The sequence below is a fragment of the Nannobrachium achirus genome (assembly GCF_963921795.1).
Source record: "Nannobrachium achirus genome assembly, chromosome: 9".
Taxonomy (NCBI): domain Eukaryota; kingdom Metazoa; phylum Chordata; class Actinopteri; order Myctophiformes; family Myctophidae; genus Nannobrachium; species Nannobrachium achirus.
Genome location: NC_137818.1, coordinates 60,983,049 through 61,009,763, shown reverse-complemented (window position 1 = coordinate 61,009,763; position 26,715 = coordinate 60,983,049). Strand labels below are relative to the sequence as shown.

Here is a 26,715-nt window from a genome sequence, read left to right as displayed (position 1 = left end):
GTGTGTGTGTGTGTGTGTGTGTGTGTGTGCGAGTGTGTGCGTGCTCATGAAAGGGTCATTTGCAGATGACAGCGATAACTCCAACCCGGTGACTACGAACCTTGGTGCCTACCGTATGTTAGCTTAAGCTGTCAATCTGTTTCATGGGCCATAAACACTTAACCGATATGAGACTGCTGTTGCTTGCAGATGTCTTTTTCCAGCTCCAACACCTCCCAGCAAGGGTAGGTCAGGAACTGGACCAATCAGTGACGTCTCGATTGGGGCCAGATCAAGTCAAACCATGACTAGTCAGATCTGGCCTGGAATATCACCTGATTTCAACAAACATAAATCCTGGCCATGAAAATGGACGTCCTGGATTAATCAGAGAGGGTCCAATCGAGGCCAGATAAATATCATAACTAGTGCTCATATTTTAACTAACATTACAAACAATAACAATAATCCTGGATAAGTCCATATGACGTCCTGGTAATGACGTCAAGATCATCCCCATATATGGGCTGTGATCTGGCCTAGTTCTGAACTTCACCGGAGTCACGTGAGGACGTTATCATAACGTCATCATGACGTCATTTGGCTTGCAGGGCTGGCTTTGTCCGGTCAAAAACCGATTGGAAAAACGTGTTCCAAACTGAAGAACTGAAGCGTGGCCTACATCTGGCCTGGATATGGCCTACATCTGATGAAATCTACTCATACTGTAAATGGCACCACTCACTTCACACTAGGTGTGATTTTTCTCTGTATCTTGTGTCTCCCTCAGGCTCCACGTTGTGCAAAGACCTCAGGTTGTATTTGAGCAAGTGCTTCACGCCGGGCTCCATGGACAGTCAGCTTCAACAGATCATCCGGGAGAACCTCTACCTCCGTGCAGTACCCTGTAAGTCTTCTATCCCCCAGGGGGGTCCCCAGATGACTAACTTAATGTGCAACATTGTTTTATCACTCGAACAGTAAACAAACAAAAAAGTGTATAAAGGCTTTTGAGACCTTTTTTAATACCACTAAAATGAAAATGTAAACATTGGCAAAATTGTCGAATATTGGAGAATTTTGATCTACATGCTACATGAATTTTGATCTACATGCTCACAACGCCTCGCGTTGCAAGGCGTTGTGAGCATGTAGATCTGCTAGTAGTGCTCGTCAGGGTGGGGGGGGGGGGGGGGGGGGGTGTCCCCAGTTCAACTATGACTATTTTGGGCCTGAAGAGGTTGAGAACCACTGTTCTATCCTGTCTTGGAAAAAGTACCTACATGTTTTACTTACTAAGTAAAAGTATCAACACTGCAATATAGAAATACTCTGTTACAAGTACAAGTCCGTAATTCAAAATGTACTTGAGTAAAAGTACAAAAGTGTTGGCATCAGAATGTACTTTGAGTACTGTACCAAAAGTAAAGTACATGTTTGAAAATAGCCGCTCTACAAGCTCACAACGTGTCGCGATACGACGTGTTGGGAGCTTGTTGATCTGCTATTTTCAAATAGCCTGGGTATAAAATAGGGCTAATGTGGTTATGTTTTAATAATATTATAATTTATATATATGCAAGATAACTAGTAACCAAAGTTTTCAAATAGTACTCTGAGATGTAGTGGAGTAGAAGTAAAAAAATTGGAAATACTCCAGTAAAGTAAGAGTACCTCAAAATTAAAGTACAGTACTTGAGCAAATGTACCTACTGTACACCACTGCTTCTATCCCATGTTTTCAAAGTACAGCCCACCAGGTGGGCCAATTTGACATTTGTGAGGTTTTGTAAGCCATTTCACAATAATTGGGGATGGGGGGCTTTTTGGGGATCCTTGGCATGGGAACGTTTAGGAAACCCTAGCTGACCTGTCTGACCCTCTGCCCTGTCGCGATCACCCCCAAGTTGTCGCTCTGCTTTCAATGTTTTGTTTTATTTAATTGTATATTTAATTAAATAATACAAAAGGGCTTTATACTGTACATAACACCAAACATTGTACAACATTACATTAATCTTGGGGGAGTGATATTTTTGCAAGAAGACTCTAGACATTTCCATAGCAACTGTCTGTATTATTTGTCACACCACTGGCTTTATTATCTCTGGCACTCTCCTGTTCCTGTCCACATCACTGTCTGTTGCTCTGTCTGCTCCTGTCTTCACCACTGTCAGGATGGAAGATAACCCTGAGTGTGATTTTAGCTCACAGAGTCCTATCTGTCTCTACCTGTATAAGATAAGATAAACCTTTATTGATCCTGTGGTGACATTCAGGTGTCGTAGCAGCGACAGCAGTAAGTGTGAAACACAGGATAGATCCACGTACTGTAAGAGCAGAGAGATCTGAAGATTAAAGGTGACATTTAATATAAAAACATATAAATTACCCCCACCAAGAATGATAATTCACCTTTTGTCAAGTCCCGCCCGTTGTCCCGCCACCTCTTCGCACCCATTGGTTGCTATGTCTTGGTGGGACAAAAGTCCTTTCTCTCCATCCACTACCATTGAAATTCAGTTGCTTCTTATTGTTATTTGGTGTATTCAATTCTCATTTTAAACTTGGTTTCAGTAACAAGGAGCGTCTCAGGTGCAGTATAGTGACATGTTTTTAAATGTTTTTATTTCTCCAAAAATTCTGTTTTAGCAAATTCAACATAAATAAGGAAGAACCAGGGCGGGACAAGGCAGAAAGAGCCAGCTGGTTGGTCAGTCAGGGACCAATCAGAAGGCTGACAAAGGGTGAATTATGGCCCGGGCCGCAGGCGTGGTGGTCTGGGCACCCTATAGGCTGCAATGCCAGCCTGACACTGTGTCGCGGGTTCGAATCCTGTTCCTATAAAGGGTTGTGAATATCCACATTGATGAGTGATAACAACATGTATGAGCGCATCCCCAACCCAAATTGGGCAGGTGCTGAGCAACGACTGGTATAGTGAAAATAAATAAATAAACGCTCGCACACTAAGGGCTCCAATGCGATAAGTGCTTCTATTGCACCAAACACACTGTGTGACGTTTCGAGCACAAAGCTCTTCCTCAGACTAAAGTGTGAAGCAACATGATAACAACATGATAACAACATGTAAACATGAGCGATGTGTTAAACATGACATTGTGTAAATTCGGATGGATTTTTGATGTGTGTTTCTGTTGTTCATCAAATTGCTCTGAACGTGATCCCGATATATCGTCGTTGTCGGCTGGAAACCTCATATCTCCAAGTTTCAAATCAAGCACACAGTGCTTGTAGATCGGCTGTTTTCACTAGCTTAAATCATTTTTAAAATGATAAATACAAACCGAACGGTTTTGGACATACAAGGTTTCCACCCGTCAACGACGATATTGTTTGCCGCTGTCATTGTTAGAGTTGTGGTGTGGTGTGTTATAGTTGAGTTTGAATGATTTCTGAAGAAAAGTGATATTCATAGTTCTTGGTGTGGTCAGTCTCTCACTAGACTAGACATCTGCACTTGGTGTGACTGAGTTAACATACTTTATTCTTCTATCAATATAATGATAAGTATAAATGTACAATCTACCTGTGAATATATGCATGAATGTAAAGTAACTGGTAGATTGTACATTATATTTAGATTGTACTCCTACAGTGGGTATCTGGGGATAATACTGTGTGTGTCTATCAGCATTGAATATAATGACTGTATGCTGGCCATACACTAGCCGATAATCGGGCCCGACTGAATCGGGTAGAATTAAACACTACAGGATCATTTTTTCAGATTATTTTACCAGATAATCTAAACGGACTCAGACTAGCCGTTTTGAACAGTCGGGCGCTCCGCACGCTACAGGATTCTATCCCGATTGAGTCGGGCTCGCACACAGCAATAATAAATAATATAATGAATACAAGATGCCACGGGGGTGTTCTGAGAGCTGTGCTTTGCAACACGCACGCACACGCACATACAAACACATGACGTTATCCACTGACTCAACACACAACACCGCCTCACGCAACGAAAAAAAAAAAGCTTCAATATGGAAGTTGTGTCCTATTTTGACGATATGAGTTCACTTGACACGTTTCATGTACATCCAACTCTGACATCCCCTCTCTCTCCTGCGCTAAAGCACCGCTCCGTCCTTCTCATGGCTGAACAGGCTGATGGTGCCTGATTTATGATTAGTCGTATGACTGTGTAGCGCACCCAGAACAAGATCTCCAAGACCAAACTGTGTCTGTCCCGTGCCACGTTGTAAGCTTGTAGATCAGGATGGGCGTGTACTTCTTTGACTCCTAGAGATGGGATTTATGGTCCTTTGAAGTGAACCGGATCTCTGGGATCCGTTCCTTTCAAAGAGCCGTTCAAAAGACTGGCTCATTAGTTACTTTGTAGATTTTGATTATAATTACAAATAACTTCAACCCTATATACATTTATTTCTGCCATATATAGGTAGGCCTACATACCTGCCATTTGTTGCATTGTGAGCTTGTAGATCGGCTTTTTTCAAAAGATTTTTCTACATTTTATTCATTGGAAAATCTGTGAAACAGGACATTCTGCCTACTTTCTACTATTGGTACTCTGTAGGCTACATTAATTAAATATTGAATGATACCAATACGTTTGTACTTTTACTCAAGTATATTAGCATTCCAAAAACCTCTACTTGTGGCAGAGTATTTCCACATTGATTGCAGTAGGCTATTTTCCCACCACTGTTCATTAGAAAGGAACGGCTCCCTACTGCGAACCGGATCCCATCGTTCATTTCAAAGAGCCGTTCAAAATACTCGATTCGTTCGCGAACGTCCCACCTACTTGCAAGGGATGTGTGCTGGTCGCGGTCTTTCTTCTGTATGTTTGATATGCGCTGCCGTTGAGTTTTAATTTAAATCCCAATCATTCATGATACAACCTGATGGACGGACGGACGCTATGAAAAGTGTGTCTGTGTGCGGGCGCGCTTGTGTGTGTGTGTGTGTGTGTGTGTGTGTGTGTGTGTGTGTGTGTGTGTGTGTGTGTGTGTGTGTGTGTGTGTGTGTGTGTGTGTGTGTGTGTGTGTGTGTGAGAGGCAGAGGCCGGGAGAGGTGGAGAGAAAAAAAAAGAGATGGATCTGTCACTCAGTCAGATGTATGCTCAGAGACTTGCGTCTATCAGCGGCTATTTTCTCTCAGTCCCCTGCTGCCCTTCCAGTCTTCCAGACAAGTACTGATCCAGGAAAATATCAAACATGTTTGAAAAGAGTCGGGCTACCCCCGATCGTCCTCCGAGCCACTCAGCTGGGCACCGAGTGGATCTGTGAGACCTCACGCTAGACGACGTTCATGCCCGATTGTCGGGCCCGTTTCAGTCGGTGGCAGCCCGATTGTCGGGGGGGTAATTAAATAGCCCGATTATCGGCTAGTGTGCGGCCAGCTTAAGTGAGTCCTTAACAGGCATCTGTAGTGCTTCAGCATAGAGTACATCCCCATGGTCTCTTCTTAAGCGCACACATTGTATCATTTACAGGGGCGTCACAAGGGGGGGAAAGTGGGACTGAGTTACCAGGGCCCAAGTTGGAGGGGCCTTAATTATTTTATACTTTAGCCGTTAAAAAATAGCAGATATACAAGCTCGCAGCGCGGCACCAAGTGCCACGCTACGACGCTGCGAGCTTGTAGATCTGCTATTTTTGAAAAGTCGTGAAAATGTGTGCAAATCTTTGAATATATGTATTTTTTTAAGCCAACATTTCTAACTCAAAGTTTGCTTCTGGGGGGTCCCCGGAACTAAATATTTTGAGATGGGGTTCCGTGGCCAAATACATATCATTTTGGGGGTCCTTCACATGAAAAAGTTTGAGCACCACTGACATAGAACATTTTTTTAGAAGGATTTGAAATATCCAAAGACAAAGAATTTTCATGATTTTTCAAAAATAACAGATCTACAAGCTCACAGCGCGGCACTCGGTGCCACGCTGTGAGCTTGTATATCTGCTATTTTTCAATAGTTAAAGCACAAAATAACGCGTAATAACGCGCTCCCAGTCTAAACGGGTTAAACCCCCTCCCCTTATGAAGAACATTCATGGGGGCCCCCGCATTGAATCCTTGTACCCAGGGTCCAGAATTTGGTGCGACACCCCTGATCCTGCACACTGTGGCAGGACATACTGTTCCGTTGGACCGCTGGAGTTTGATGTCTCTGAACAGAAATCAAGTACAGTTGCTGCCAGCGGTAGTTTAGTTGGTCGTAGTACATCTGTTGCCATGTTAATATGTTAATCCTCTAGAGTGACGTCACGGTCAAAAGGGCTAAGAGGAGAGGAGAGGGTGAACTGCAGTGACCGGACCGCCACTGCCCAGAGGGTTATGAGAGAATATGCCGCGATGACGGGAGAGAGAGACTCTCTCGTCCTCTCGTGTCACTGTGGGCATGTGCGTTTTCTTTTTTTTAAACTCTTTATTTCTCAAAGATTTTTTTCAACAGTACAAAACAATAAGACAATAGGTAAGACAGACAGAAAAATGATAAAAAAATAAGGTACATAAATAAAAAATATAAGAAAAGAAAAGAAAAGAGGTCATGGGACGCCCGGCACATGCAGTTGTCAGTTGTCATATTTACAGGATTATTATATAACATGCTATATTGGATATCATCAACCTTCATAAAGAATCAGTCGCTTTACCCAAATGTCTTAGCCATTTCTCCCATTTCCTTTCTCCTACCTCCTTTTGGAGTCTCAGAGAGTCGGTCATTTGTTCCATAAGATGCAATTGTTGTTTCACAATGTTAACATATAGGTCTACAGTAGGACATTTTTTCTGCAACCAATTCTTAGTTATGGCTTTTTTACTTGCCACGAGTAGTATCTTGAGTAAATAAGAATCGTCCTGACTCAGTTCATCCGGAAATTGGGCATGTGCGTTTTCTTGTGCGTGTTCTAGAAGGAGGATAAGAGACCGGGCCACCTTATCGTTGGAATTAGCCCGGCCGTGGCAGAGGGGAGTTTGCTGCTAATCTCTCCTTGAGTCCCGGGAAGAAGTAGGTCATGCGAGACAGCCTGACTGCCCTGACTCTCCACGCCACACGCCACACAGACCACACGGCCATGACAGAACAAGGCACAGGTCACCACTCCCCAAGATGGTGCGAGGAAAAAACAAACTGCCTCCGAAAACGTGGGACATGAATATTTATATTGCATAAAAAAGTGCCTACTACTGTATTCAAATCGTTGTCGGGCGGAAACCTCGTATCTCCAAGTTTTAAAATTTGTACGTTCTTTCGCAAAGCGAAGCCCTGCTTCATCGTACCAGGCCGTCGCACAAAAGTAGTGAAAACAGCCGATCTACAAGCACACACCGCCTCCTGGCGCGAGGCGTTGTGTGCTTGTAGATCGACTGTTTTCACTAGCTTAAATCATTTTTAAAATGATAAATGCAAAACGAACGTTTTTTGACATACAAGTTTTTCACCCGACAGCGACGATGTGCAGCACAGGGCCCATGAGCAGCTATGCTCATCTAAGCATTTTGTGATCACGGTGTGGACCGATGGTGCAGGATCGGTTGATGAAAAGTTAGATTCTTCGGGGCTTGGAATTCAGGATTCAGAACCTACTGCATTGTGCATGTCCCATGAGGTTTTTATGGATTGATTCCCTGTTAATACTGAACACGTGGCAGCCTGGTGGTGGCGCCGTGGAGCCGGGTGGACTTGTGAAACAACTTCCTGCCTCTCTCTCTCTCGGCGGACTCCTTTTTAGTTGTGACTGACTGACAACAAGGCAGGCTCCGCCTCCCCGGGCTGCATAATCCCCATGATCTGCCAGGGAGACGATAGACAGTAAGATGCTGTTGTTCTCATGCCTGTACACACGCACGCGCACGCACACACACACAAAGCCACAGACACACACGCACACACTCACACACAGTACATGTCATACTGTACATACATGCACGCTACCCTCAGCCCTGACACGGCTTGGAAACCTGCAGATCCCTCAGACCTCCTGCTGCGGAGAGAAACCATACCCATGTCGCCGGGATACTTCAGTCTAGTCTTCGTGTTCAGACAGACCTTTTTTCTTTGTTTCTTTGTTTCTGTCTTTTTGTCCGGGATGCAGCAGCAGCAGCTGTGATGGATGGCACAGGAAGTTGACTGGGAATAGTTTTCATCAGTGGCTCACTGAGGCCCCCTGCAGGAGAAGAACACGGCCTGTATGTAACTACTATTGAGCAATTTAGGCCTAGAATTATTGATTGCTTTAACTATTGAAAAATAGCAGATATACAAGGGTGCCGCGCTGCGAGCTTGTAGATCTGCTATTTTTGAAAAATCATGAAAGTGTGTGCCAAGTCTTTGAATATCTCATTTTTAAAGTGAACATTTGTGAAATATTTGCTTCTGGAGGGTCCCTGATACAAAATATAATTCTAGGGGTCCTTGACATGAAAGAGTATGAGAACCACTGACCTAGAAACATGTGTTTTTCAAAAAACCTTTAGAAGACACTTATAGAATCGGGTCAAAATCGGGTCAAAATTCAAATGTTCACGATTTTTCAAAAATAGTAGATCTACAAGCTCGCAGCACGGCACTCGGTGCCACGTTGTGAGCTTGTAGATCATCTATTTTTTTATAGTTAAAGCATAATAATATGCAATAATGCGTACCCAATCTAAATGATTTAATGCAGACTTTACTTGACTGATAATGATAGTGACAGAATCACAGTGAGTCAGGACCCCTCTGTGTTTCAGAACTGTGCTCATTGAATGGCATCGTTATTTTTATGTTTGCTTTTAATCACATTAATATGACCTATAATGGCAATAGGAGGATGGCGTCTATGTTTGATCTGCATTTTCTTTTCATTAAGAACAAAGGCAACTAAATATATCCCTCTGCTTCTGTGACGTTTTGGAGAGCGTCTTGATGCCTTACTCTTTAACCCATTTAGGCCTAGGATTATTGAATGCTTTAAGTAGTGAAAAATAGCAGATATACAAGCTCACAGCGCGGCACCGAGTGCCGCGCTGTGAGCTTGTAGATCTGCTATTTTTGAAAAAGTCGTGAAAATGTGTGCAGATCTTTGAATATATGTATTTTCAAAGCGAACGTTTTATATCTCAAATTTTGCTTCTGGTTGGTCCCTGGAAGTAAATATTTTGAGATGGGGGTCCATGGCCAAATACATATCATTTTTGGGGACCCTTCACATGAAAAGGTTTGAGAACCACTGACATAGTAGTGTCTTAAGAACAGACTAACTGAGCTCCAGTTAAGTGAAAAGGACCTTTTCTTTGACGATGGCTGGCCAGATTGCTGACATAGAAACATAGGTTTTTAAAAAAACCTTAGAAGGATTCAAAAGACACTTATAGAATCTGGTCAAAATTTTAATTTTCAAGATTTTTCAAAAATAGCAGATCTACAAGCTCGCAGCGCGGCACTCGGTGCCGCGCTGTGAGCTTGTATATCTGCTATTTTTCAATAGTTAAAGCATAAAATAATGATACACAATAATGTGTACTGTACCCATTCTGAATGGTTTAAAGAGGACGTATGCTGTGATGTCGGAGCTGACGCTGATGAACGTAGTATAATTACAGAGAAGCCTGTCAGCTTGAACAGGACATTAACATGGAAATGAATGACAGAATTAAATGCAGGCCACGTATCAATAATTTAGTGGGGCAGAATTACATTTTAAGTAAATGTCTGTGTGGGCCAAAGTGGGAGGAGGGGTGGTAGATTGCAGTCTAATGAATGTGTGTGTGTGTGTGTCTGTGTCTGTGTCTGTGTGTGTGTGTGTGTGTGTGTGCGCGTGCGTGTGGTGATAACCTTGGGGAGCCGGTTAATTTGTGGAGTGTTATGCTGACTGAGGTATCGCAGCAGATCTCTGTGCCCAGCATTGTGTTTAGCTCATTTAAACGAATAGCCTTTATTTAAAGGAACACTTCACCTGTTCTCAACCTTATTATCCGATACCGTAGATGTCACCCCCAGGGCCGTTTTTAGCTATAGGCGGACTAGGCGGTCGCCTAGAGCGCCAGCCTAGAGGGGGCGCCGAGGGGGCACCGAAATGGAGGGAGTGGACCCAAACCAGCCCAAAACCGACCCAAAACCGACTAAATTCACGGCAAAACCCGCAAAAATCAACAGGGAGTGGGGGGGCGCATTCGAGAGAGCTCGCCTAGAGCGCCGATTAGGCGCGCTACGGCCCTGGTCGCCCCGCCCCCTAATGGCCAATATACCTGTGGTACGTTACCCTTTCTCGGTTGTCACGCCAAATTCTGGGCCCTCGGTGCTTTAACTATTGAAAAATAGCAGATATACAACCTCACAGCACAGCGCTGCGAGCTTGTAGATCTGCTATTTTTGAAAAATCGTGAACATTTGCACTATTGTGTTCAAGTCTTTGAATATTTCAAATCCTATGTTTTTTTTTTTAAATCCTACGTTTCTGTCAGTGGTGCTCAAACCTTTTCATTCATTCATTCAGCCTTTATTTAATTTCTCGAAAAGATCAATTGAGGGAGATCCTCATTTACAATGATTCCGAGATTACAAACAGAATTAATACAGAAAGAAAAACAGTGTTGACAACAATCAGTTAAAACAGTTACATACTTGTAATGCACGGTTATTAAGTAAACTCCTGAAATGACCAACAGATGCTAGGGTACTCATCTTAAAATCACGTGAAGGACCCCCAAAATGATATGTATTTGGCCACGGACCCCCATCTCAAAATATTTAGTTCCAGGGACCCCCCAGAATCCAAATTTTAGTTACAAATGTTCGCTTAAAAAATACATAATTTCTATTCAAAGATTTGCACACAACCTTCCACACGACTTTTCAAAAATAGCAGATCTACAAGCTTGCAGCGCGGCACTCGGTGCCGCGCTGTGAGCTTGTATATCTGCTATTTTTCAATCGCTAAAGTATAAAATAATTATGGCCCCTCCACCTTGGGCCCTAGTACCGTTGTTCCCCATTGAGATTGGCACATTTCCAGAGGCAAGCTGCCCAGATCACACATGTCACACGTGTCTTCTTATTTCTTCACTCTCAAAAAGCGCCTGTAACGTGGTGCATTTGAAACCACATTGCAGTGCACATCATGGGGGTGATCACTGCTTGCCTCCTGTGAATTGTTTTATTTGTATTTTTGTTTATTTTCTGTTTATTTCGTTGCTGAGTGTGGTCAGCAGACAAACTGACGTGAGTGAGATGAAAAAACCTGGGTGAAATGTGCCAATCTCAACAGGAAACAACTGTAACTCAGTCCCACTCCCCCCCCCCCCCTGGTGACGCCCCTGCCCTTTCTGTCTGATCCTTCTGTGTCTCAGAGGTGGGTGGTGGATGTCACCAGAGGGGGATTTCATCCAGCTAGATGCTGTTGAATTTGCTTTGCACATTGATGCTCCCCAGAGGATGCACCCCCCGTGTGACCCCTGTGGCCTCTCCTCTCGCCCAGGCAATTTTAATTTAGCACACAAGTGGGCTCAATTACCACAAGACTATGTGCGTTTATTCACGCTCACTGGAACCCTTAAGCATTTGAATTAGAGCCTTGCATTGGGATTGGGCTCCCGTGGGTACGGACCCTGCCCCGTGGCTTTTTAATCTATTTAGGCCTAGAATTATTTTATGCTTTAACTATTGAAAAATAGCAGATATACAAGCTCGCAGCGCGGCACCGAGTGCCGCGCCGCGAGCTTGTAGATCTGCTATTTTTGAAAAATCATGATTTGTTTTTTTCTTTGAAAATATCTATTTAAAAGCGAACATTTCTAACTCAAATATTTGCTTCTGGGGGGTCCCTGGAACAACATATTTTGAGATGGGTGTCCACGGCCAAATACCTGTAATTTTGGGGGTCTTTGACATGAAAAAGTTTGAGAACCACTGATTCAGAGGAAGGATTTAGAAGTCGGGTTAAAGATCGGGTCAAAGATATTCAAAGACTCATGTTTTTTCAAAAATAGCAGATCTACAAGCTCGCAGCGCGGCACTCGGTGCCGCGCTGTGAGCTTGTAGATCTGCTATTTTTCAATAGTTAAAGCGGTCTTTGAGGGTTAAGTGATGCGGGGGCGAGAATGGCAGGTCCCGCACTGTCAGATGTAAACCAGATATAGTGCACGTGAAGCACGCAGCGGTGTGGGAGGGGCACAGTTGCAGCATGGAGCACAGCACGGAGACAACAAACTAAGTTGAAAAGAAACTCAAAGCAGGAGGTTACAAATCAAAAGCAAAGCAAGGCAGGTCCGATGTAAACACTTTCATCTTATGGCTAAAGGCAGAGGAGAACGTTATTTAGAAACCTTGTTACAAACACATGTATAGTATGCATCTAATTCTTTGGTGATTAACATTTTTTATTGCTTTTCAGATTTGTACATATACTGTACATATGAAGATATAATTAACAAGTATATACATACCGGTACATACACACTCACAGAGATTTTTCGTTGACTCATGTGGCATGCAGAGCCTTTTGTGAAGTGATGTCACAATGAGTCAGTGCTTGCGCCGGTTCCTCCAGAACAGCCTGATGTCAACAATCAGCTCCGCATACGGAGATTCAGAACGTTTCACGCCCGTTCCCTCAAAACCATGCATCGTGTCGGGTCGAGGCCGGGCACTGCACTCCGCGGCGGGCAACGCGCGTGCCGAATCTGAAGCCAGTGGGACGAACGGTTCTCGAGATACGCCATTACACATTACACACACACACGCACGCAGAGAGTTCTTGCATTTATCGTAAGATATATCTTTGGACAGAACAATATCACAACAATCACAATATCAGCAATTTTATACAGAAACAAAAAGAGAAGAACAAAGATATAAGAATTCACAAATACAAAAATATAGTAAAGTAAAGAAAAAAAAAAAAGAAAAAAAAACAGTCATACTTATAGATTACGCATTAACCCAGCCGCTGAGTCCGACCTTCCCAAAAGCATTTGGTGAACAAGAATGGTATTCAATTGGGCATGTTTGATGATCCTCTTTATTATGTCAGTCAGTTGTTAATAGATCCAAGTGGATAAGTTGTTCAAAGGAGGCTACTAATCACCAGCTGTTGAGGAGTAAGGCCAGTGCACTGTGTCGCTGTCCGCGGTGCTGAAATGGTTGTCTCTCTGTAGGGCTGTCACAATTATTACATAATCGTCTAATCACAATTAATTGACATAATCGCAATTATTTTGTCATCATAATCGTTTACATGTTGAATTGTTCATATTTTTAAACGTTTAAAAAAATAGTGGAAATAGCAGATCTAGCTTTTAGATCGGCTAAGTATAACGTTGTCAAATAAGTATTCTACCACTTTTTGTGGTCACATGTTCAAATACTGGATTCTGATTGGCTTAAAACAGTGGTAAATCAGTCAACAACCTTGAGTTGGCTCATGGACCCCGCCCACTGAAACAATTAATGATTGTAACTAAAGATCCTTGCAAGTTACAACTGTGTTTTCTTTTATTTATATGGTAAAAGTGGTAGAAAAGCAATTTACTCGGCTTCGCCTCGTGCCACAACCCTGAAACAGTGGTAAATCAGCCAACAACCCACGACCTCGAATGGTAAATGGCTTACATTTCTTTGTATATTTAGGTTATATGTCATATCTGCCATGTGCAACTTCAAAGCCTACAAGCCACAGGGAAATGTGATTGTCAACGACCAAAGCACAATTAAATCGTTGATCGCAATTATTTGAGTGACAATTAATCGTCATGTAAAATGTCATATTGTGAGAGCCCTATCTCTCTGTCTCTCTATCTTCCTCTCTGTGTCTCTGTCTCTCTCTCTCTCTCTCTCACACATTCTACGTTTCTGTCAGCAATTTATTTTGGTCCCCAATGGTAATATTGCGGGCCTCAGCTGGACTAGACGCTACTCGTATTTTGCTGCAGGCGAGGAGCAGCCGTTCAGAAGTTAACCCATTTAGAACGGGTACACATTATATTGTGTATCATTATTTTATGCTTCAACTATAAAAAAAAATAGCACATATACAAGCTCACAGCGCGGCACCGAGTGCCGCGCTGCGAGCTTGTAGATCTGCTATTTTTGAAAAATCGTGAAAATTAGAATTTTGACCCGATTCTATAAGTGTCTTTTGAATCCTTCTAAGGCTTTTTGAAAAACCTATGTTTCTATGTCAGCAATCTGGCCAGCCATCGTCAAAGAAAAGGTCCTTTTCACTTAACTGGAGCTCAGTTAGAAGGACCCCCAAACTGATATTTATTTGGCCACGGACCCCCATCTCAAAAAAAATATCTAGTTCGAGGGACCCCCCCAGAAGCAAAATTTGAGTTACAAACGTTCGCTTAAAGATTTGCACACATTTTCACGACTTTTTAGCAGATCTACAAGCTCGCAGCGCGGCACTCGGTGCCGCGCTGTGAGCTTGTATATCTGCTATTTTTCACTGGTTAAAGCATTCAATAATTCTAGGCCCTAAATGGGTTAACTGCAGGCAGTCACAAATGAAACCATGACTGGAAAGAAATGGTTAGAAATCCAATGGGAGTGGGACTAAGAAAACATGTCCCTTGCAGGGCTCTAATTTTAATCACGCTATGTCCATTCATGCACAGTAGCGCCACCCTCAGGCCAAAATGTAAACGCAGAGATAGTTTCCAAGATATTTCATGAACTAATTAGTTGTGGCGAATCCGATACTTCCGTGACCACGAGAGCAAAGTTTGACCCCTCACATCCAACTTAAAGCAGATTTTCTCCTTTATAGTATGGTGTATAGTAAGTGAACGAGACTGAAAATTACCCTAGCTGTCAAACATTTTGCCCGCATTTTTGCGAGGGACATGGGAGCTCAGTTTGTTATTTAACCTTCATAGTTGACAAAACCACTGAGAAACGGACCTTAATTGCACTCGTGGTCACGGAAGTATCGGACTCGCCCCAACTAAATGAGCCCTTCTGATTTAGGTGACTCTTGGCATTTCTTCTAGTCCAGTTACTTGTTTTCTGTTTTAAAACATTGATAAACATTGGGTCTAAAGATACAATGTTAATCGTTTCAAAGCACTTCTGTAATGAGCAGCATGGCCGATTAGTTTTCCCCAAGGGCCGAATTATGTCTAGGGTACCAAGCCGAGGGCCACAACGTTACAGGGGGCGACGGTGGCGTTCCCGCTACTCCAGTGACAGGTCAGATACCGTCGTTATCAGGTGAAAATCTTGTATGTCCAAAACCGTTCGTTTTGCATTTATCATTTTAAAAACGATTTAAACTAGTGAAAACAGTCGATCTACAAGCACACAACGCCTCGCACCGCTTGTAGATCTGCTGTTTTCTACTACTTTTGTGCGACGGCCTCGTATGATGAAGCAGGGCTTTACTTTGTGAAAGAACGTACACATTTTGAGATACGAGGTTTCCACCCAACAATGACGATATACTAGTGTTGTTGCTGCTCTTATACCACCATTATTACTGGGGTTGGTGGGGGCCAGACAGTAGCCCCCCGCAGGCCGAAAATGGCCCGCGGGCCGCCTATTGGGGAACCCTGTTTTAGGCTCTTTAGTCTTGTTTGTTGTTTATTGATCCCACAACTGTGGCTACAACTTTCCAGGAAGATAGAGGCTGTAGTTTCCATTAGCTCGAACTCCCTGCTGATGAGGTCCATTGTGGAGTCCTCCACGATCCTCTCCTCTGAGACCCAGAGTGAGTTGACCGCAATTACTGTCCTATAGTTAGCATTAATGAGGACTGGCGTATGGAGATAACGTTGACGAAAGATAACGTGTTCCTGTTGTAGAGATGCCTTTTTGCTTCCTGTTTGCAAACTGCTAACTACGATGTTTTCCATTTTGTCCTATATTTTGTTTGCTCGGCTTATATACAGCATTGTACAGTATGTGAATATCAACATTTTCACATACTGTACAGTAAGTATATCACCATTTTTAGTCGCTCTCAGCCTGGTTGAGTCTGGACATGTTTTGACCACAAGCATATCGTCATTGTCGGGTAGAAACCTTGTATATCCAAAACCGTTCGTTTTGTGTTTATCATTTTTAAAATGATTTAAACTAGTGAAAACAGCCGATCTACAAGCACACAACGCCTCGCGGGGCGAGGCGTTGTGTGCTTGTAGATCGGCTGTTTTCACTACTTTTGTGCGACAGCCTTGTATGATGAAGCAGGGCTTTACTTTGCGGAAAAAAAAATACAAATTTGAATCTTGGAGATACGAGGTTTCTGCCCGACAGTGACAATATTCTACCTCCACACAACAATGTATAGTACAGTATACTGCATATAGTATATAAGAAGGCATTACAGTTATATCTATTAAATTGAAACCCTTTCTTAATATTTAATATTAATGATCTTAAAGCTGGATTCATACTTCGTTGCATGCCGGTGTCTCGCACCGAAACCGCCGATCTACAAGCTCGCATCACAGTGCAACAACGTATTGCGCTTAAGTTTTAGATCTGCTATTTTCGGTGTGTGACAGCACACACACAACTAAGAATACTGTATGTCAAGCCCTTAACAGTCATTATTTGATTTCAAGCTACTTTTTCCCATGCTGCACCTGTCAAAAAAAATCTTAGATTTTATCGACTTATGAAATAATTATATTCTTGATACGTTATGAAAAGGCTATATTGTATTTGTAAAAAGAAGAAAAAAATGTTCCCGCGGACGAGGGATGGGACGATACGCGATATTATCGTGAAAAAGAAAACACTCACGATAATCGTATCGTGGAGATTTAATTTATCATGATATTGTCTTCTGTCATGCACTGGGATCAATTCACCTTTTATTTGCCGAGCTGCATATCCGGTACCATTTAAACCCTCTATGATTGGTAAAAGGCACTTATAATATTCGTCTTTTTTTCACTCTCTACCAAATGTCTTTGCCAAAAAATAGCCGATCTACAGCTTGTAGATCTGCTATTTTTTTTGGCAAATGTTCCGCCACAGGATAATGGATGTTGGTGATATTTGGATTATCGCGATAATATCGTGAATCGCGATGGTCACAATAATCGTGATATGACATTCTCATATCGTCCCATCCCTAGGTAAAGTGTGGCTCTTGCACGTGTGCGTGTCTGACACTCCGCCTGATGCCTCAGACAAAGACGGGTCATAATGGAAACCGTGGAGGACAGCAGCTTGAGCTCTGCTGCGGACTGGCGTTCTGTAATTGTCTCCGCGGAAATCACTCCGAGACACAAATCGTTTTGGTTATTCTAATATGCCTGCGTGCGCTTGGCAGGCGGACGGCTCTCCGACATTTTCACTGGAAGGATTCATGGGCAGCTATCTAGCGTAGCCCCCGGTCTTGATGGACAGCTTACTCTGGGGTGTTGATACACTCCTGTGTAATTACCCGTCACTCCCCCCCACGTCTCAACCTCTTCCCCCTCCCCGTGGGATCAGAGGGCGTGTGTGGTGGCGCCTACGGGCAAAACGACAGGGAGCAGTGGCGTCAGTTCAGAAAAAGCTAAGGTATGGCAACATGACTGGTGTCTTGCACGCGCGCTAAGGCGCGCGTGCCTGTTGCCATACCTTAGCAACAGGCACGATACATTTATTTTAAGAAGTACATTTTATGGGAGTGGGGTTGGCGTTAGGGCCTTTCTGTGTGGAGTTTGCATGTTCTCCCCGTGTCTCCTAGGGTTGATACCCTCACAAAAACATGCAGTAATCCTGGTCTCAATAATGCCTCCCCCTGGCCATCCGGGGCGCCTGATGGAGGGGAAAGGAACTGGTTGGAATAACGTGTTCCTTCCACGTGCTATGTCCATCCCAGGGAAATCCCCACTGTCAGGTGAAAAGAAACAACTTGGACTACTCATGCATTGAAGGAAGCATGAGGTTTGTCCGTTGTCTCCCCAGGCGCGGCAGAGAGAGAGCAGAGCCCAGGATTACATAGGCAATTGGCACTGGGTGAAAATGGGTTACAAAATCGTGGGAAAAAAATTATATATAAAAAATAAATAAATGTAAATTTAATTTTTTTCTCCGTTTCTACGGTTTCTTGGGCTGGATATGGCAGCCTGGAATGGTTGTTCAAGCCTTCAAGGGGAGCTAAACTTGGCGTAAACGTGCCACAATTAACAATAATGCATTGCACCTGTGCAGCTGACCTGCGGAACCTGGGAATATACCATTCTGTCAAGATGGGGAGAATACAAGTGTGGAGAATATAATTACAATACCGTGTTAAAGTGACCATTTTGTTACATTTTACATTCATGGATTTATATTTAAAAGTAACTTTTATTTCCCCCTCCCTGAACCCAGGGTATGGCAGCTGCATACCCCTGCCATATCCAATTGACGCCCCTGAGAGAGCGTGGCGTGGCGCCTACGGGGCAAAACGACAGGGAGGAAGATGTCAATATTACCCGCTACTCTTCCCACTGACATGTCATATATATCTGGGGAGGGAGGGTGCATAGATAATGAATCCCCTGCCTCCCTCCATATCAGCAGTGCAGATAACGTGCGTTCCCCCCCGGGGGAGTAGAAGAGTTATAGACACGTCAAAGACCATCAGGAGATTTGCAGATCAGATGTTTAATTAGAGATGGTGACTCATCTTCTCTTTCCGATTAGGGTTTGTAAATAGACTTGGAGAAGAGGGGGTCAGGCTGACTTAAGGCGGTCTCGTGCTTGACATTTATGGTGTGTGACTGTGTGTGTGTGTGTGTGTGTGTGTGTGTGTGTGTGTGTGTGTGTGTGTGTGTGTGTGTGTGTGTGTGTGTGTGTGTGTGTGCGTGCACGTGTACACACACATTTTTATCAATGTGTTCTCTTGTCAGAGTGAATAAACATTGTGTAGACTGTAGAGATTGCTGCAATCTGTGTGTATGTTGCAGTGCTAGTGTGTGTGCGTTAGGGATGGCACGATACACGATATTATCGTTTATCGTGATAAAAAAAACACTCACGATAATCGTATCGTGGAGATTTAATTCATCGTGATATCGTCCTCCGTCATGCACTGGGATCAATTCACTTTTTATTTGCCGAGCTGCATATCCGGTACCATTTAAACCCTCTATAATTGGTAAAAAGTACTTATAATATAGGTACTTGATGAAAAAAAAATCACTCTCTATCAAATGTCTTTGCCAAAAAATAGCCGATCTACAAGCTCACAACGCGTCGCATCTCGGCTTTTTTTTGGCAAACGGTCCACCCCAAGATAATGGATTTTGATTATCGCGATACTATCGTAAATCGCGATTTCTTTTGTCACAATGATCGTGATATGACATTTTCATATCGTCCCATCCCTAGTGTGTGTGTGTGTGACTACACACACACACACAAAAACGTGCATGCCCTATGCAAGCGTGTGTGTGTCATTGTAGCTGAGGGAAGCAGTGCATTAATCACAGGTTTTATGTGCTATCTGGGTGGGTGTGAGTCCTGCTGTGATGTGTGGTTCACTAGCAGAAGGACGGACACGTGTCCTCCTGGGTTTGGGCCGCCGGCTAATTTTATACCCAGCGAAGGATTTGCTCATCTCAAGGTCAAAACGACAGAGGTCTCATTAGAGGGCAATGGGAGAATTACAAATCACTCAATAGACTGGCTTGATCAGTATAGGGTTGGGATTCGGAAAACGGAGGAACCCGGATCCGACGTCGAGGAATCGGTTCCTTCACATTTGGAACCCTTTCCAGAACTGCTTTTACTGTATCACACTGCTATACCGGTGGTAGTCGGGGGCCTTAGGGAGATACTGTAGAATGGTAATTTCGCGCTAATCAGTCTAAAAGCGCCACATTTTGCACAGATGTAGCCGAGGGCTTGCTCTAATGATTTAGCAAGGGCGCCCGAGTTTGCGACCTTCGGGGTCGCCACAGCGGCCACAAAAAACATTCCTTGGGCTAGAAATGGCCCCAGAAAACGCCCACAAAACTGTGAAAAGTGATGACTCACAATCACTTTCCATCACTTTTCATCACTAAACCATCATTTTCTGGGACCATTTTTAGCCCAAGGAATGTTATTTGTGCAAAACAAATGCTTGCAATGGATTCAGCATCATGACAAACCCCTAGTTAGACCCCTCACATCCTATTTAAATACCCAGAAAAAAGGTTTTTCTGGGTATTTTCCTCCTGTATAGAAAGTCGATGGGAGCCCAACTTGATTTGGCCGCTCTGGCGACCCCGAAGGTCACCGACTCGGGCGCCCTAGCTAAATCATTAGAGCATGCCCTGGGCTACATCTGTGCAAAATTTGGCGCTTTTAGACTGATTAGCACGAAAAATCCCTAAGGGCTCCGACTATGGTTCTCAACAAACGTTTTAATTTCAAGGACAACCATAACTCTGAGAGTGTACAAATGGAATCAAACGGACCCTTTGGTGCATTTGGTTCCATTTGGTTCCATTTGTACACTCTCTCACAATCTGTGAGCGTGCAATAGACTTTTGGAGCCAAAGGGACACATTAATGGGTATCCCTGTTATGGATGGGACGATACGCATTATTATCGTTTATCTTGATAAAAAACACTCACGATAATCGTATCGTGGAGATTTAATATATCGCGATATCGTCCTCTGTCATGCACTGGGATCAATTCACCTTTTATTTGCTGAGCTGCATATCCGGTACCATTTAAACCCTCTAGAATTGGTAAAAAGGTACTTATAATATACGCACTTGATGTCTTTTTTGGAGCTGCCCTATACGTGGCCGTGTGTGTGGGTCTGTCTGTCTCCGTGTCTCCGTGTCTGTCTGTAGCCTGCAGTAACCTTTTCTGACCACACATGTTAAGGGAGGGGCGCTGTTGCACACACACACACACACACACACACACACACACACACACACACACACACACACAGCTCCACTTCGAACAGAGGTTCGATTTTCACATTCTATCAAATGTCTTTGCCAAAAAATAGCCGATCTACAAGCTCACAACGCGTCGCAAACGCAACACGTTGTGAGCTTGTAGATCAGCTATTTTTGGGCAAATGTTCCGCCGCAGGATAATGGATTTTGATTATCGCGATAATGTCGTAAATCACGATTTCTTTCGTCACAATAATCGTGATATGACATTTTCATATCGTCCCATCCCTAATGCCTGTACACATTGATTTCACAGTGGTTTTGTCCTTGAAAAGTCTTTCCAGGCATGGTTTTCAATAATTGATAATGTATTATAGGCTGTGGACACGCATTTGAACAGAGTATGTGTTATAATTAGATCTACCGTAGTACATACTTCTACTGTGTATATACTGTAAGTGGGGGAAATAAGAATTCTTATACATTCCTAAACCCTATTTTCTCCCTGGGGGACTTTTCCCCCTCTTCACCAAATGTCTTTGCTGAAAATAGCCTGTCTACAGAATGTTTGCCCCAGAATAGGGAGGTTATGGTTTCGGAGTTTGCATTCAAGCTGGTGAAATAATAGTGAAATTATACTGTTCCTAAGTTTTGGGGGGACCCCTTTGAACCCAACTCAATGACCCCTGCATCCCTATTCTGGGCGTTATGTGAACATTCTGTGAAAATAGCTATTTTCTGCTAAGTGACGTGGGGCTGTATTTTGATTGTCTTAAATACCAGCTCTTATGCCTTAACCTAAAGGCCTGTCCATACTGTCTCCAACCACCGAACCTTTCGTCAGAGAGTTCCGACTTTCCGACGTGCAGCTTTCCGAACTCTAATTCAGGGTAATGCTTTTCAGAAGATGCGAGTGACGTCATTTTGTGGTTGAACCGGACCTTTCCGACAAAAAGTTTGGTGGTCGGAGATAGTATGGACAGGCCTTTAAGTTAAGGCATAAGAGCTGGTACTTAAGACTATCAAAATAGAGCCCTTGGTGTGACTTGAGGGAAAAACGGAGGGGTCCAAGCAGTGGCGTCAGTTCAGAAAAAGCTAAGGTATGGCAACATGACTGGTGTCTTGCACACGCTACTTCGCGCGCGTGCAAGACACCAGTCATGTTGCCATACCTTAGCAACAGGCATGATACATTTATTTTAAGAAGTACATTCTGGGAATATACCATTTTGTCAAGATGGGGAGAATACAAGTGTGGAGAATATAATTATAATACCTTGTTAAAGTGACCATTTAGTTAAATTTTGCATTTGTAGTTATTTTACTGTAATTAAGTGTGCCTGCCATGCAATGCAATGGCAAAACACTTATTGTAATCCGCCATACTTAAGTCAGTCAGTAAGTAAGTCAGTCATGTTCTTGCAAATTTCTGCTCGTAATAACTGCCGCACAATTCACCCCACCCACGCAATATATACATCAAAACATGCGGCTCGGCCGGGAATAGGTTGCTATTACTTTTTTTTCCGATCCGCGTTACCATGGCGACGTAATTCGCAAAAAACTACGCCCAAAAACCCCATTGACTTAGAATGGGGGACATTTCGGCACGTAATAACTGCCGCAAGATTTACGCCACCCCCGCAATATATACATCAAAATGTGCGGCTCGGCCGGGAATGGTGTGCTATTACTTTTCTTTCCAATCCGCGTTACCATGGCAACGTAATTCGTAAAAAACTACGCTCAAAAATCCCCATTGACTTTGAATGGGGGACTCCGAAAAAACCCCAGAAACTTTGGCGCCACATAACTCTGCCATACTTTTGCCTAGCAACGTGATTTAAACTTTAAAATGCACTCACAACTTTGGTCTTTTTCCGGCCAATAGGGATGAGCTGTAATTGATTAAGCCCCGCCCCCTCTGTAACAGGAAGTGCCTTTCGCCAAACAGGAAGTGCCTCTACATCTCATGAACCGTTTGTCGTACAGATGCGTGGATGGTTTCATATGACTTGATTAAGAGTCCTTGACCTTAACTCATATGCTGCCAAAAAAATACCCCTTTGTACCCCCTTCCCTGCCATGCCCGAGGAACCCGAAGATTTAATAAACTTAATTAAAAACATTTTTTTTATCGAAGCGGAACTAAAATAGGCCGGAACTAATGCTCCGTGATCGGTTTCTACACGGACACATTATTGAGCGGACCACTTAACATTGAGACCCTAAACCGGAAGCGGATGGTCCGTCCTCTATTTTGGCCCGTTAGCTTTCTGTATAAACACCACGGCTTACAGATGGAGAACGGATTGATCAATTTTCAAAATTTCAACGGATTTGAGAAGCTGATGGAATACGCGAACACACGATGCATAGCAGTGTCCGATCGCGCACGATGGGAATTGGATGAGTGCCCGCGTTAACAGGTAGGAGAAGCCAGCAGTGAAAGACATAGAAAAATATTCGGGCTCCTCGGCCGTAAACTACGAATGAGTTAATTGGGGCCTATTTCGCCAAACAGGAAGTGCCCCTCACCAAACAGGAAGTGACCCTTTACCTTGTGAACCGTTTGTCGTACAGACGCGTGGATGGCATCAAATGACTTGATTAAGAGTCCTTAACCTTAATTGGGGCCTATTTCGCCAAACAGGAAGTGCCCCTCACCAAACAGGAAGTGACCCTTGATCTCGTGAACCGTTTGTCGTACAGACGCGCGGGTTGCGTCAAATGACAAGATTAAGAGTCCTTAACCTTAATTGGGGCCTATTTCGCCAAACAGGAAGTGCCCCTCACCAAACAGGAAGTGACCCTTGATCTCGTGAACCGTTTGTCGTACAGACGCGTGGGTTGCGTCAAATGACAAGATTAAGAGTCCTTAACCTTAATTGGGGCCTATTTCGCCAAACAGGAAGTGCCCCTCACCAAACAGGAAGTGACCCTTGATCTCGTGAACCGTTTGTCGTACAGACGCGCGGGTTGCGTCAAATGACAAGATTAAGAGTCCTTAACCTTAACTCATTCTGTGCCAATCACGTGTATACACGTGATATATTAGCGCATCCCACAGTGCCAATCACGTGTATACACGTGATTCAAAAAAAAAAAAAAAAAAAAAAATTTTTTTTTGAAATTTTTTTTTTGAATTTTTTTTTTGGACCCCATCAAAACTAGTGAACATGATTTCAATCGCGATTTTGCATGTTTAACCCCCATACAACCCCCATACAACTCAGGTAGCAGACCTCCAAGCTCACAACAGTGTAAAACATAATGGCTATTATCTCAAGAATGCCTGAACGGATTTCCAATCGGATTTTTTTGTTTGAAAGCTGTGAACAAACTGCACAAACCCACAACAATGCAATCCAGGATTGCATTGGATTTTTTAGAGCTCATTCTTCTCTGTTTTTTTCCCATGCATGAGGTGTGCAAGGTTTAATCATGGCTAAGTTGACGAAAATAAGGCTTTTAAAATGCTTGGTAGCCAATAGCTAACTTCAAGCTAACTTCATCCTCTTCCTGTACATGCACAAAGGAAAGTGTTTAGGCAAGTCATGGCTGCAGGGCTTCTGCATATACCAGCATATCTCTATGGGATTGTCTGTGGCACACTTGGCCCCCTCTAGTGGTGAAAGGGTGGCATTAAATGAGTTAATTGGGGCCTATTTCGCCAAACAGGAAGTGCCCCTCACCAAACAGGAAGTGACCCTTTATCTCGTGAACCGTTTGTCGTGCAGACGCGTGGGTGGTGTGAAATGACTTGATTAAGAGTCCTTAACCTTAACTCATTCTGTGCCTATCCCGAACATGTTCGGCTTTATTTCAATCCAATCCAATTTTTTTTTTATTAATTGACTTACCCTGAGCTGCTTGTAGAGTCGTGGGTGGTCCTGGCTCGTCCTACGCTAGCCAGCTAGCCATTTTACATGGTCCGACGATATATTCCATTAAAAATGGTTTAAAATACATTTTTGAGCCCCCCAATGTTCACCAAATGTTCAGCGCCGCTTCCGGAACGACGTCCAGTGTGCCTATCCCGAACATGTTCGGCTTTTTTAATGAAATGAATAAAATGATCCGAGGCCTTCTGAAGCCTGAGCCTAAATTTAAAATCCAGTGTTCCAAATCCGGGGGCCGCCATGCCGGCCGTTAGCCACGAACGGCGCCGCGAATCGCCGCCGAATCCAATGAAAAACCACATCTTTGGAGGCCCATATCTCTGGATTGTGTTTTTAGGGATGTGGCGCGAGGTTTATTTACGGCGAAATCGCCTAAAAATGATCTTTTAAATGACAAAATGCTAATAGCTATTCTGTAGCCATTTTCATCCGGGACCTTTCCATGACGTGCACGAACGTGAGCACGCGCGTCACTGCAACGTGAGTCCCCGGATGCTAATGCGCTCGCCTATGGGACAAACCCTGGCATTCTTTGGTGCCCTCTAGGGGCTGGCACTGGAAGCGTTAATTGGGGCCTATTTCGCCAAACAGGAAGTGCCCCTCCCCAAACAGGAAGTGACCCTTTTTCTCGTGAACCGTTTGTCGTACATACGCGTGGGTGGCGTCAAATGACTTGATTAAGAGTCCTTAACCTTAATTGGGGCCTATTTCGCCAAACAGGAAGTGCCCCTCACCAAACAGGAAGTGACCCTATATCTCGTGAATTGTTTGTCGTACAGACGCGTGGGTGGCATCAAATGACTTGATTAAGAGTCCTTAACCTTAATTGGGGCCTATTTCGCCAAACAGGAAGTGCCCCTCACCAAACAGGAAGTGACCCTTTATCTCGTGAACCGTTTGTCGTACAGACATGTGGGTGGTGTCATATGAAGAACCATAATGTTAAAGCTTATGCAAAAAATGCTAATGTTAAAAAATGTAACGCTAATGCTAACACCAACCGCTACACAAGGTTGCACAGCGAGCTGCAGGCACACTTAACATTTCTTAGAAATTTTCTTTTCTAGTGTTGCTTATTATATTTATGTATTTATTACCTGCTTATCTAAATCGCTTTGGATTAAAAGCGTCTGCTAAATGCCTAATCTGTTAACTGTTCAGCGTTGACTTTGTGTCGTTCTCGTCCTTGAGAACCAGAGTTTCCACCTCTGAGGGCTGCCGAGGCCTTTCATTGTTCCTGCAGTTAATGTATTAACCCACTAGGAGGAGCTGTGCATCAAGTACATGTGCTTAAATATCACATGGACTCGGCAAAGCGGCGCCAAAAGTATAGCGCTGTCAGTAGCGCTGTCGCCGCACAGCTAGGAGGTCCCGGGTTCGATTCCCTTAAGTGACGTTGTGGACGTGTTTTCTCGCGTGTTTTCACCTTGTCACCTCGGGTAGGCACCCTTACAGTAAAAAAAAAATCGAACCTCTGTTCGAAGTGGAGCTGTGTGTGTGTGTGCGTGTGTGTGTGTGTGTGTGTGTGTGTGTGTGTGTGTGTGTGTGTGTGTGTGTGTGTGTGTGTGTGTAGCACCTCTCTGGTCACCCAGGATCATGTGTACCGATTTTTGTGACATTTGAAGAAAATATGTAGGAAAAGGTGCAAAAAGTGTGTTTTGGAGAAAATTCAAGATGGCGGAAAATCTATCCTGGCGCAAATGGGCGTGGCCTATATGGGGAGATGCATCTTGACCCAAGGAATCCAGGGAAAAAAGAATTTTAATTTTCCGATCTACGGTTCAAGAGTTACGGGGCAAAACGCAAAGTGGGCCGTTATAGCGCCACCATGAGGCCGAGTGATGTAATTTTTTTTGGATTCATTCTTAAAATCATTATGAATCTTCTCTCCGAGGTGTGAAACTGTAGCTCCTATGGTTTACGAGAGAAAAATACTTGAATGTGAGTTTTTGCAATTCCCATTATAAGTCAATGGGGAAAATTAATTCACTAATAAATTAATATCAATTAAACTATAGA

The 26,715-nt window shown here is 43.5% G+C and overlaps 1 protein-coding gene across 1 annotated transcript in view; it reads left to right on the top strand.

The window, feature by feature from the left end:
• magixb (MAGI family member, X-linked b) overlaps nt 1-26,715 on the top strand; it is a gene marked incomplete at both ends in the record, with an annotated part of 157,562 nt that overhangs the window by 47,404 nt on the left and 83,443 nt on the right. The window contains one exon of the mRNA XM_080732953.1: nt 770-886. Within this exon, the coding sequence (XP_080589079.1) occupies nt 770-886 (117 nt within the window). The remainder of the gene's footprint in view (nt 1-769; nt 887-26,715) is intronic.